Source organism: Procambarus clarkii, chromosome 51, assembly GCF_040958095.1.
Source record: "Procambarus clarkii isolate CNS0578487 chromosome 51, FALCON_Pclarkii_2.0, whole genome shotgun sequence".
NCBI lineage: Eukaryota > Metazoa > Arthropoda > Malacostraca > Decapoda > Cambaridae > Procambarus > Procambarus clarkii.
Window position 1 is genome coordinate 18,299,107 of NC_091200.1, and position 13,317 is coordinate 18,312,423.

General features: G+C 43.9%; 1 protein-coding gene across 1 annotated transcript in view; it reads left to right on the forward strand.

Annotated features, from left to right (window-relative positions):
* Positions 1-534: 534 nt before the first annotated feature.
* RabX4 (RAS oncogene family member RabX4) overlaps positions 535-13,317 on the forward strand; it is a 43,887-nt gene continuing 31,104 nt past the window's right edge. Inside the window, exon 1 of the mRNA XM_045768905.2 lies at positions 535-701. Within this exon, the coding sequence (XP_045624861.1) occupies positions 578-701 (124 nt within the window). The 5' untranslated portion in view covers positions 535-577. The remainder of the gene's footprint in view (positions 702-13,317) is intronic.

The window sequence follows — 13,317 nt, forward strand, 5'->3', positions numbered from 1 at the left end:
TGGTGGTAACGGGGGAGCCGTGCCCTCCAGCTGGTGGTGGCGGGAGAGCCGTGCCCCCAGCTGGTGAAAGGGGGAGCCGTGCCCCCAGCTGGTGAAAGGGGGAGCCGTGCCCCCCAGCTGGTGGTAACGGGGAGAGCCGTGCCCCCAGCTGGTGGTAACGGGGGAGCCGTGCCCTCCAGCTGGTGGTAACGGGGGAGCCGTGCCCCCAGCTGGTGGTAACGGGGGAGCCGTGCCCTCCAGCTGGTGGTAACGGGGGAGCCGTGCCCCCAGCTGGTGGTGACGGGGGAGCCGTGCCCCCCAGCTGGTGGTGAAGGGGGAGCCGTGCCCTCCAGCTTGTGGTGACGGGGGGAGCCGTGCCCCCAGCTGGTGGTGACGAGGGAGCCGTGCCCCCCAGCTGATGGTAACGGGGGAGCCGTGCCCCCAGCTGGTGGTGACGGGGAGCCGTGCCCCCCAGCTGGTGGTGGCGGGGGGAGTGAGGGGGGGGGGCCGTGGTAGGAGCAGGGGATGGTGGATCAATAGGAAGGAGTGAGTCAGTGTGTGTGTGGTCGGGGAGGCAGTACCTCGGCCGTTCGCAGTCATGGCTGTCGACTTCACAGCCACGTACAAGGTGTTGGTTATCGGCGATGTGAACGTAGGAAAGACGTGCCTAGTCCATAGGTTTTGCGACGAGAGGTATTATGACACGTACATCTCCACAGTCGGTGAGTAGGCCTACTCTCAAGCACATACATTGTTTGGCGGAATTGCATTATGTACATTTTAGCTCCAGTCCGCACTGACTTCAGAATAAAATAAAGGTAATTATTATATCGCGTGTGTGACGGTCACTTGGAATTCTTGATTAAATTATCACGTTAATAACAATTCAGTGTTATTCGAAATTAATTGGCGAAGAACGAAAACAGTTGGAAGCCTGTCTGATACCTAACTAATTCTTATTGATCAAAGTTCCGAAAGACTTTTTTTGTTTAATATTTTCGAACGATAAAATAAAAGATGGCATGGTAGCAATGGTTGTTACACAGCGATGGGAAACTACTGGGCGACACAATATGCCTCAGATTACACAGGATAATCCTCTCGTAGTCCATTGTTTACTGGTGGTAACTGCTTCGTGAATCTGGCCCCAGCTACTGCATGGAAAAAACAAATTAACAGACCCCCCTTTGTGCCACAAATTGCAAAAATATTAAAGGAAATTTAAATCATCAAAAAACTTTTATTAGGTAAACAAATTCAATAAATAAATTTCTAGTTAGTTTCTAGTTAACTAGTTAATTCGTCCTCCTAGTGATTGACCTCTTGAATAAACTTAGGAACGTGGAATCCCTTGAGTCTTGTAGGATCTGATATAATCTTGTTTACTAATTCATCATCAGCAATGCACTAGGACATGAAAGCCGAAAGGCCTATCTGCCTGCCTGCTGTATGCCTATCCACCCTTCCCTCAGTTCCGCTTTAGTTATTATATATCTCAAGTTCTGCCTGAACTAGTTACCTATTTTAACATTTACGCCATAACAGGACTGAATACGATTTGTTAGTCGGGAAAGCAGGCGCTGTCCAAAGAGAAATACTAGGGGTTAAGGCCTTATTTGAAAGCGATACAAACTGCAAGACTGGGTTATGAAGGATAGGCTAGCTGGAAGAGGGGAGGGGCCAACTCAGATGGTGACATATGACCGCAGCTGGGTAAATATTGACCAACTGCTCCAGGCGGCACACTCCATCAGCACAGCTGCTGCTAGCACTCACAGGTGGTGTCGCTGCTGCTGCTCCTAGTGAATAAAGTTGCTCTTGGTGAAACTGCTAGCGCTGAGTGGTGATGCTTATGAATTCTAGTTGTTTCTAGTAGCTCTTTTAAAGTGTTGATGTTGCGTTTAGAAATAGGTGTTGCTACTATTAGTACTAAATGCTTGTGTTTCTATTAGAACTAGGTGCTGCTGCTGCTATTTGGACTAGGTTCTGCTGCTGCTATTAGGACTAGGTTCTGCTGCTGCTATTAGGACTAGGTTCTGCTGCTGCTATTAGGACTAGGTTCTGCTGCTGCTATTAATACTTGGCGCTGTTGCCGCCACTGGATGGCGCTGTTCTTGCTGTCAACAATAGAATGTGTAGATGATAGCCCTACATCTTCTGCTGCTGGTTCTTGTAGCTCTGTAAGATGCTGTTTATAGCATTATAATGCATTGATAAGAAGGGGTCTAGATTAGCGCTTTCATTTGCAGTTGAAAGTTAATGCACTATTGCAAGCTGTTGTTGCTGTCAGGACTATAAATCACTGCTAGCATTTAAAGGACCTATTGTAACTGATTACAGATGAAGAGTCGTTAGTGATGGTTACTGATCGCGTTCAAAGGATGATTATTTATAAATGATTATTTCGGTATAAATACAAAGGAGAATCCTTCCGTGTTGCAGGACGAAACGTTTGACGACATTTCCTTTTACCTGATGCCTTTGTTTACCTTGTAGTAAATAGGTTCCGGGGAATGGTAAGTCGTTGGCCTAATTGGACCTCGATAACCATAATAGGGTTCCCGTCCTCAACAATGGGAAACCATCACTGTGACACTTCGCCTTAAACATGTAGTGACGACAACAATTATCTGCCACATCAAAATTGAAGACCAGTTGTCTGTCCCTTATTGTAAGTAATGAACTGTGATGAGATCAGATTTACAAAACTAATGTCCCGCCAGACAAATTTTGAATAATTTTATCTCACAAGCAATGATTTTTTTTTTAAACGTAAAAACCTAAATTGTAAATATTTAGTAATATATTTGCGGAGATCGAATACAGGGGAAAGAGTTATTAACATGTGATTGGATGATAAATTTCGCGGTTTGAAGTTAACAGTATGTGATGACTTGTCTCTAAGGAAGGTGATGTTTTCAAGGTAGGAATAAGACCATTGTGAGTACAAGCAAAGCTACCCAAGTGGGTTTTGAGTCTCCGGTGTATCTTGGACCTACCAAGTGTGTTGAGCTTTCCAAGTGTGTCTCCCAAGTGTATCTTGAGTCTCCCTGTAAGTGCGTCACAACAATGTCTCCACTCTTAGTACAGTTTATTCAAAGTGATATTGGTAATATTCAGCGGGTCGCAGCTATATAAACAGATGTTGACCACTGAGTAGCTCTGCCATGGACTTTGTCTCAAGGATTGAATTACTTTATAATAATATTAGCCCCAATTTTAAAGTCTCAAGAACACGTAGCCGGCTTCCTGTCCCCGTCGAAACCACTAGAGTTAGTGACGCTCAAGTACATTCAGGTAAAATATTTGTCTCACGGTCAGTGGGTAAGAGTCCGGGTAACATTAGGCCAGCTTCATACTCGAAAATATATTTACATGTCACCATGACAACCAACCCTAATTTCCTTACTCTTTTCACTTAGTGGGTTGAAGAGTATATTGAACAGGGAGGAGGAATCAAACCCGTTCCTTTTTTGTTCTCAGCCCATTTGCACACGAGAACTCCGACTACGCATAATATATTTGAAGTCATCTATATACATGGGGGACGAGCAGTACTGTCAGTCGTTATGATTTCGTAATTCTTTGATAAATTTTGCGAATTATATTTTTTCATAGGCTTTCAAAGTATCAAGAAATATGACCATCACATTCCTGCCTGGTAATGCATAATATTGAATATTGATGGATGTTTAGTGGTGGTGAAGATGGTGGTAGTAGTGGGAGTGGCGGCCAGAGTGATAGTGGTAGTTAGGGTGATGGTGGAAATATTAGGCCTCGTAGCGGTGGACAAAATGACTTATAGTTGCGGTGATGGTGGTAATAAGCCTAGTATGGTGGAGGCAGTCAAAGCGACTTGTGGTTGTACCTGGATACCTTCCGAAGGAAGGAAAGTAACAAGGAAGGATGAGCAAGATGATCAAGTTAACCAGGATTATACCTGGATGGGGGTTCTGGGAGCTCTCCCCAAGCCCGGCTCTTGACTTGTGAGAGCTTGGTCCAACAGGTTGTTGTTTGGTTGCGATGATGGTTCTAGCAACAGGCCTAGTATGGTGGCGGAGGTTAACATGACTTGATGGACGGAAGCAGTGGTGATAGCAAAAGTTTTGGTAGATGTGAAAATAAAAGCGATGGTGGTAGATGAAGGTATCGCGTCTCTTTTGCTTGACTAAGGATAGGCTACACCGATTACCAGTGGCTAATATTATCAAGCACATAAATGACTTTTAAGGAGAACGATGTGATCTGTCTTTCTTATAATCTAGTTTTATCTGCAAATTGGTTTTTAGGTAATTGACGAACAAAATAATGGCTTCAGCGAAATTAAAATCCACTGACGTCATGCGATCCAGGGAAGATATATCTGCAAATCAATATAGAAATTTCCTTGCGAACGTTGTAAAATGATACGTACTGTACACTTAATTATCTATTTTCATTAAATAATTAGTTATGCTGATCAAAATACTTATTTATTATTTTATAGCTTAACATAGTATCAACAGATTAACGCGTTAGAAGACTGGCATGAAAATGTGTCAACAATAGTGTAATGTTGAAGGTTCCTCAAGCTCTCAGCGAAGGCAAACCCTGTGTTGGCTGCCCTGATGACTTGTTGAGCAGCTGGGACCTTACCTGTGGTGCTACTGGGACCCGGGTTGTGCTGGGAACTTACCTGAAGTGCTGCTGGGACCTTACCTGTGGTGCAGCTGGGACCCGGGTTGTGCTGGGAACTTACCTGGGGTGCTGCTGGGACCTTACCTGTGGTGGTGCTGCTGCTGGGACCTTACCTGTCGTGCTGCTGGGACCTTACCTGTCGTGCTGCTAGGACCTTACCTGTCTTGCTGCTGGGGACTTTACCTGTGGTGCTGCTGGGACTTTACCTGTCGTGCTGCTGGGACCTTACCTGTCTTGCTGCTGGGGACTTTACCTGTGGTGCTGCTGGGACTTTACCTGTCGTGCTGCTGGGACCTTACCTGTGGTGCTGCTGGGACTATACCTGTCGTGCTGCTGGGATTTTACCTATCGTGCTGTTGGGACTTTACCTGTCGTGCTGCTGGGACTTTACCTGTGGTCCTGCTGGGGCTTTACCTGTGGTGCTGCTGGGACTTTACCTGTGGTGCTGCTGGGACTTTACCTGTGGTCCTGCTGGGGCTTTACCTGTGGTGCTGCTGGGACTTTACCTGTGGTGCTGCTGGGACTTTACCTGTGGTCCTGCTGGGGCTTTACCTGTGGTGCTGCTGGGACTTTACCTGTGGTGCTGCTGGGACTTTACCTGTGGTCCTGCTGGGGCTTTACCTGTGGTGCTGCTGGGACTTTACCTGTGGTGCTGCTGGGACTTTACCTGTGGTGCTGCTGGGACCTTACCAGTGATACTGCTGGGGCTTTACTTATGATACTGCTGGGGCTTTACTTATGATACTGCTGGGGCTTTACTTATGATACTGCTGGGGCTTTACTTATGATGCTGCTGGGGCTTTATTTATGATACTGCTGGGGCTTTACTTATGATGCTGCTGGGGCTTTATTTATGATACTGCTGGGGCTTTACTTATGATGCTGCTGGGGCTTTATTTATGATACTGTTGCGGCCTTACTTATGATGCTGCTGGGGCTTTACTTATGATTCTGTTGCGGCCTTACTTATGATGCTGCTGGGGCTTTATTTATGATACTGTTGCGGCCTTACTTATGATACTGCTGGGGCTTTATTTATGATGCTGCTGGGGCTTTACTTATGATGCTGCTGGGGCTTTATTTATGATACTGCTGGGGCTTTACTTATGATGCTGCCGGGGCTTTACTTATGATGCTGTTGCGGCCTTACTTATGATGCTGCTGGGGCTTGACCAATGGAATCTGTCATTAAGTCTCAACAGTTTCTCATCTTTCTAGCTGCAAATATATTCGTACCTGCCCCGGCCCTGCCACCATCTCTTCCCCCTCTAGCGTCCATGTCTGTCAATCCAGCCCCTCAACAATTGATGATGTCAACAAGTTCATGTGTGGAGCGTGCTGTGTTATTGATGTCAGAAGGTCAGAGGTCGTTATCACCTGGAGGTCAGCAGATGCTTTTAAGTCTCGGCTCACGGAACTTATTAATAGATTTCCTTCGCATTATGGAAAAGCTAACAGTTTCTCAGTGCTCAGTTGCTGAAAGCGGTGTTCAGTATCTGCTGGCGGTACGCAGTGAGTGGCGATGTTGTTAGTCAGGTTAGGGCCAGTACTTGGTGGGTGACCACGCGGACCGCTGCACCTTTGGGTACGTTGGTGGCGGAGTGGGGGGGGTGGATCTCGATTAGACTCAGAGGGCTCCCTGCCCAAACAATGGTACACGATATTACATTTTACCCAAACACGGGTAGGCCTATGGTAACACATGTTCACGAACAAGCTTTGATCCACAGAAGGCTTATACCTTATTCACTCTTGTGTTCATGATATTCTTATAATGCACCCAAAGTTTGCCAGTGCAGACTATATATCACATGGTTTGGTATGACTAACCATCCTGTGTGATTGGGATTTTTAACATCACGTAGCTAGTTTTTTGACACAGTACTTCCTTCATATAGTCTAGGGTAGCTGCACAAATGCATATGTACCTAAATGTGTTATTTAAAAAAATATTGATCCACAGAACTTTGCTGCTACCTTAGTCTATGAGGGGCTTACAGAGTAGATCAAGAGATAAGCTCACGTGTTTGATTGTTCAATGTTAGGTGATTCATTATTTGCATTTTTTTTATTATTAACATCTTTATTGACAAAATGCGTCTCAAGATGTGTCTAGTTCAGAGAAAAACATCAGATGCACTTTTCACTCTCATGTAAATAAATACCTGAGACGGTTCTGTTACACATGTACCCTCTGATCCATGTCAGTAGATTTTGCCCTTTAACACACACAAAATATAGTTTCCTGTGCCAAAATTTATTTGAGATGTATGAAAGTAACACGAGTTGTGTGTCACTGCCTAGTGAAGCACTCAGCAAAGGAGGATTTGACTTTCTCCTGGAGAGAAAGAAGTCATACAAGTTCTGGGCAAGTTGATTCTCGATTTGTAGCATTACCAAGCCGAGAACAATCCTCTCGAAGACCTTACACATGCGCTAGGTTAAAAGATAGTTCCCTAAATAAGGGAGCTTTGTTTGCGTAATGGGATTGTGAAACCCTGCGTCGAGCGGTTTGGTGAGAGACCGCGCGCTAGGCTTCGTACGGTTCAAGTAGGTATGTCAACTGGTAGCCTCAGACTACTGTGTGTTATGTCATCGTCTCCGGAAGATAGTTTCTGTTTTATTAAAGTTCAGTTTTAAGTTCTAGATAAAAGGTCTCTTAGGCGTCGTCTGAGGCAAGAGCACTACAAGACGTTTTAATGTAAGCTTCAATTGTTGGTGCTAGTAAGATGTTATAATTCCTTTTGTCGGGACAAGAAGCCTGTATATATTTGCATATTAAATTTGCATCGAGGTCCCCCTTCCCATCCCAAAATTGATCTACTGACCCTCCTCAGAATGCAATCCCACAATAGGTGCCCTGGGTTCCTATTTACTTCTAGATGAACAGACGCATTAGTTACAAGAAACGTTCCCAACCAATCCTGTCCCACCCTGGATCCCCGAATGTGAGCCGAGAACGAAGCCAACTGTACTATACGTAAGTCTGGCATGCTGGTGGTACTTGCATACTGTTTTATTAGCGTGTCACCATAAGCTGATGGTGAGTACTGAACAAGATGAAGGATGTTAGAAATTTGAGATCTTTTTCATCACGAACCAAATTTGGGATGTGAATGTTGCATGAACCTTTTTAGAATTGTTCTCGGTGCTTTATCAACCTATTAAATCATTCTTTCCTCTTCACCTACTTAACATTTCTCAAGTGCTTTTGGGATTAAAGAGAAAATATACTTGCTCAAATATTTGTTACTGAATTAAGTTTGCATTGTTATCATTCACATTTATATATATATTGCACTCAATGCTCTGTAATTTATCAATTATTGCTTACATATTGGTCGGCAAATTATGCACCCAGCTTGGATGGCAGCAGCATTACCACTGAACAATTCTCGCCCCTGTGGCGTGACTGAGCAAATCGTGTCTGCACTTGTGATGGCGCGGGGTTTAAACCTGTGGCGTGTCCGGTTCGAGTAATTGTGGCTTGCCATGCACATGGGCGACCCCCCTTTGCCACACACTGTTGTACTACTGTGTGGATTGCCATGCACACGGGCAATTGCCATACACTGTTGTAATACTGTGTGGATTGCCATGCACACGGGCAATTGCCATACACTGTTGTAATACTGTGTGGATTGCCATGCACACTAGTGACTCTGTGACCTTCGCATATTGTCACACTGATGGGTGTATGCTATAAATCAATTTCCGAAAACTCTCATTGTTCGTAAGAAACTACACGCTACACATGTAGTAATAATAATAATAAATCGATTCATAAAATGTGTATTAAACATATTTGTGGTTTATTTGTATGCACATAGATTGCACATTAAATAAAGCCACTAATACGCACAGCATTTCTATCTTATCTATCGAGTGTACAATGTACACACCAAAATTATTACAAACCTAGTTTGCTCTTGTAAATAAAATAAAAGTTAACAAAACAACCAAAGCATAGAATGTGTGGGCATTACGCTCCACGTCAAATCAACTAAAACTGGGAATAGACTGTTGAAACAAATGTTAACAAACTCTTATTTATCAATGCTGTAGTTTGCTTATATAAACGAAGATTGGGGTTCAATTCCTGGGCCTATTACATGTGCGTCTGTAATATTTTTCCCCACGATTCGTAGGATGGGTTTGGAGTGCTTAATAAATAACCTAAACTAAACCGTGTATCCTAAACTAGCCTAGATTGAGGTTTTCAGTGGATAACCACAACACGATATGAATAATTTAAAATGGGATTGAAATAAGACCTTCGCTTGTTTCGTGTTGTGGTGTTATAGAATTCGAATCCTCGCAACCAGGCCGTAATCCAATATTTCTTATGTTTTTCTTCACTGTCGGGGGAAGTTGAAAAATTAACTCTCCTAAGTTCATTTTCACACTTATTTTTGGCCTGATGCCTAGGGATTCGTTTCGCAGGTCACTCCTTACATTCTCAAAGACTAATTTACCATGATGATGTTTGTACTTTTAGGTTTAGCTACTCAAAACGAAATGTCCATGTAGCACGAGCCATAGTGAGCTCATAATTGAGTTCGGTTATTCGCCATAACCTTGTTACTGTGATATTTGGTTAATGTTTTAAATGGAGGTGGGATTTCCTCCTTTTCTCCCGTTTCTTTTTCGCTTCTGTTTTACCGCACTGGTTTTAGTCCTGTTTTAATAACATTGTCTTGGTGGTGGATGTAGATCCACAGTGTTTACTAGTGTGTCCCATTCTTCAACATGCTCTACATTTACCATGCTTTTGCTCAGGCTTATATTCTCTTTGGGTGAGGTAGTATAGACCAAGTGAATGAATGGCATACCATTCGGGATATTGATAGGGTATTACGTGCATCAACATAGGCAGCTTATATTCTTGCGGCTGCTTGTGTTTCTAAGGCAGGGTCATTGGATCCAATCTCTGCATTGGTTCGGGGTCTTGAAGTGAGTAGGATGTAATTAAGTGTTAACTGATTGTTGATTACTGGTTTTGATGTTTTAATGTGTAGCGCCTCGCTAATGTCCAGTCTTCTGTTGAGTGGACATCAGCATGGCGCAACACATAAAAAAATTCAAGACCAGCAATCAACAACCTAATCCTAAATTAGGACTAGGACAGGTTTGGGTAAGTTTATTGTTAGGCTGCTTCAGTTTTTGTTACGTCCTTTAGAGGTCCAGTAACACAAAACATCGGTTGCTGAAGGCCATATGATAGTAGCTAATATATTCTATATTTCTAGAGGATGGCTTGCAAAGTATTGCAAGGTATTGCCCTATTTCAATTAGTTATCATAGAAATAGAGCCCCCTCATTGTTTACACTTAAGAGAAAATTTATTTAGTTTTGCGAACTTTCCTTTCGTTCATTCCTAATGCCGACATTAGCCTAGTCGCTATTTCCTGTGCTATATGTAGTTGATCTTTCTTATAGGCGGTGATACTGAGCTGATGCGGGTCTTTAGAAAAGAGCTCTAACGAGGCACGCAGGTCGAAACTGTTTCTAGAATTTTATAACGCAAATTTAGGGCTCTGAAGCCTAACATTCCGTGAGCTGTATTGTTGGGGGGAGGGGGGGCTTGAGAGGGCCTAGGCTTGATGGAGCTTGTGTACTTGAGGCCGTTACTAATGACCACTACAAGATTGTGTTTTTCACTGCAGTTAGCAACTTTCTGAGCATTTTGTATTCAAGTTAATTATTTCTCGACAAAGCTCATTAATTCCCATTTGAATCCATTGAATTTCATGTGCCTTGTCTTACAATGGTTCCGTTATATAGCTCTTAATCTAATTTGCCAACATCATCAAATGTTGAGATTTTTTTATTTCATTCCCCTTTCAAAATTTTGTATGAAGTTTATGAAAAGAATGAGGTCAAGGACCATTCCTTGGGAGAAGGGGGAGTGTATGTCAGGAGAAATATAGAGAGAATGGAGGAGAGGCAGGAAAGAGACAGAGAATGAATAGATCGAATGTGTTAGAAATAAAGAAAGAGGACATCTGAGAGGGAAAGAGAGAGAGAGAGAGAGAGAGGGGGGAAACATGAAGGAGTCTGGGTAGGACAATTATAACGGTAACTAATCACAATGTACAGATGAGAGAGAGAAGGAAAGACTGTGAGAGGAGAAGGAGGAAGGGACAGGGAGAGGAGGAGAATGAGGGTAAGCCAGGAGACGGGTGAAGGGAAGGGAATGTGCGCTCTTAAACCTGACCTACGGAACAAAGTATTACATCCTAGTCCAGGGGATAAGCCTTCACGCACACGCGTACACACTTACACGAACACAAACACACATATACACAAACACATACATAGACAGACATGAACAACCCAGCGGGTTTTCTTCCTGTTGGGGATTGTTGTACATGCTGCTATGGCGGTGTGTCGTGTCCACTCATAGGATGAGTGGCGCTGCCCAATAAACTCGTCCCTCGGGCCAAAACTTAAAACTATAAACACATACATATACAAACACACACACACACACACACACACACACACACACACACACACACACACACACACACACACACACACACACACACACACACACACACACATCGTAGCCTGGTGGATAGCGCGCAGGACTCGTAATTCTGTGGCGCGGGTTCGATTCCCGCACTAGGCAGAAACAAATGGGCAAAGTTTCTTTCACCCTAAGTGCCCCTGTTACCTAGCAGTAAATAGGTACCTGGGAGTTAGTCAGCTGTCACGGGCTGCTTCCTGGGGTGTGTGTGTGTGGTGTGGAAAAAAAAAAAGTAGTTAGTAAACAGTTGATTGACAGTTGAGAGGCGGGCCGAAAGAGCAAAGCTCAACCCCCGCAAAAACACAACACAACTAGTAAACACACACACACACACACACAAGCGCATATGAAGTTGGAGAAGGTTCAAAGGTATGCCACCAGACACTAGCTTGTGAAATACGAGGTATGAGTTACGAGGAAAGGCTACGTGAATAGAACCTCAGGTCACTGGAAGACAGAAGAGTTATGGGAGACATGATTACCACATGCACAATTTTCAGGAGATTTGTTTGGGTAGATAAACGCAAATTACAAAACACAGGGACATTAGAAATAATTATTTCAATATCAGCGTAGTTAGCATATTAAATGCACTAGGAAGTACTGTGGTGGAGGCAGACTCCAAACACTGTTTCAAATGTAGTTATGATAAGGCCCAAATAGGCTAGGAACCTATAAGTTAGTTGATTGACGGTTAGGAGGCGGGACCAAAGAGCCAAAGCTCAACGGTCAACAAATCTAGCACAATTAGGTGAACATATACACATATTGCGAAGGAGGCTTACATGAAAATAAGTTATAAAGGACTGGTAAATGAAGTGCACGGCGGAGGATAACAAGAAATAAAAGTGATAGTAGAAGGTGGGAGGGGAAAAAAATAGTTAATGAAGGTTAAGCCCAGGTTGGGTGGATTTAATAAAGCCACCCCAAGTAACCCGTGCTAGCATCCCTTCCAAATGAAACCAGTTAGTTGGGACAGAAAATGAGGAAGATGAGCCCTGCAGGGAGAACTATTAAAATATTATACTGTTGATACTATCTATATCTATAAAATAGAATGTCTGTTTGTTCGAGGCTGGAGGTCAAATGGTTGCGGTTAGCCTCGCCACAACTGCCCATGGGTAATTGTAATAGTCTGGCGAATGTCATACGGTGTTTGGGGTTGACCCCCATGCCACTCCTTAAAGTAGGAGTGGTTCCTATTGCAACAAGCAACGACTCCTGTGAAGTCTGATGTCCTTGGAGATTATAAGGCTATTATCTACGTTGAATCAAAGTCGATGACGTTTATTTATCATCGATAATGTTAATTCAACGTGAACGACCATGTTTAACCCACTGGAAGAGAGAGAATTGTAGGGATAAAAGGAGAGAGAATAGAAGAATAGAAGGAAGAGAAGGAGGGAGAGTGGAAGAGAGGGGGAGTCAAATAGACAAGAGACTTGGGCACTGCCGGGTACCCCATCTATCTAAAACAAAGAGAATGTCAATATGTTTGTCTAAGGCTGGATGCCACACTTGAGACTAATCTTGCACAACTTGGCATTGTGATTGGTCATTTTAGTGTCATAGTGTGGTTGGGATCAGCCCCCCTATACCCACCCTTGAATCGGCTTCACCACCCTCCTTCGCGAGATCGCTGAAGGGAAGGGAACTATCATGGAGAAAGCGCCAAGCCATTGCCACTATATAGCACTGGACAGGGGGTCAGGATAAGGATTTGGGATAGGACGGGGGAGAAGAGGCGGGCACCATTCTGAATGTGAAATGTGTATCGACAAATCCGTAGAGTTTAGTATTTAAAGATTAGATTATTTAGATATTGACATTGAAAACGAATGTTCAGATGACAACTTTACATTCTGGACACAGTCTTTGGATTACAGTGATGTATATAGTGTGTGTAGTGAAAATGGTTACGGTGATAAGGGGTGGGATATGGAGTATGCGTGGGTGGAGGAAGGTGTAAATGGAGATGGGTATGGTGTGAAGATGTTTACAGTGATGAGGACAGTGAGCTGTGAGAATGGTTACGGTAGTGAGGCGAGACGGGGAAGGGGAGTGACGGGAAAGGGGAGGTGACAGGGAAGGGGAGGAAGGGGGGGGGGTAACGGGGAAGGGGAGGAAAG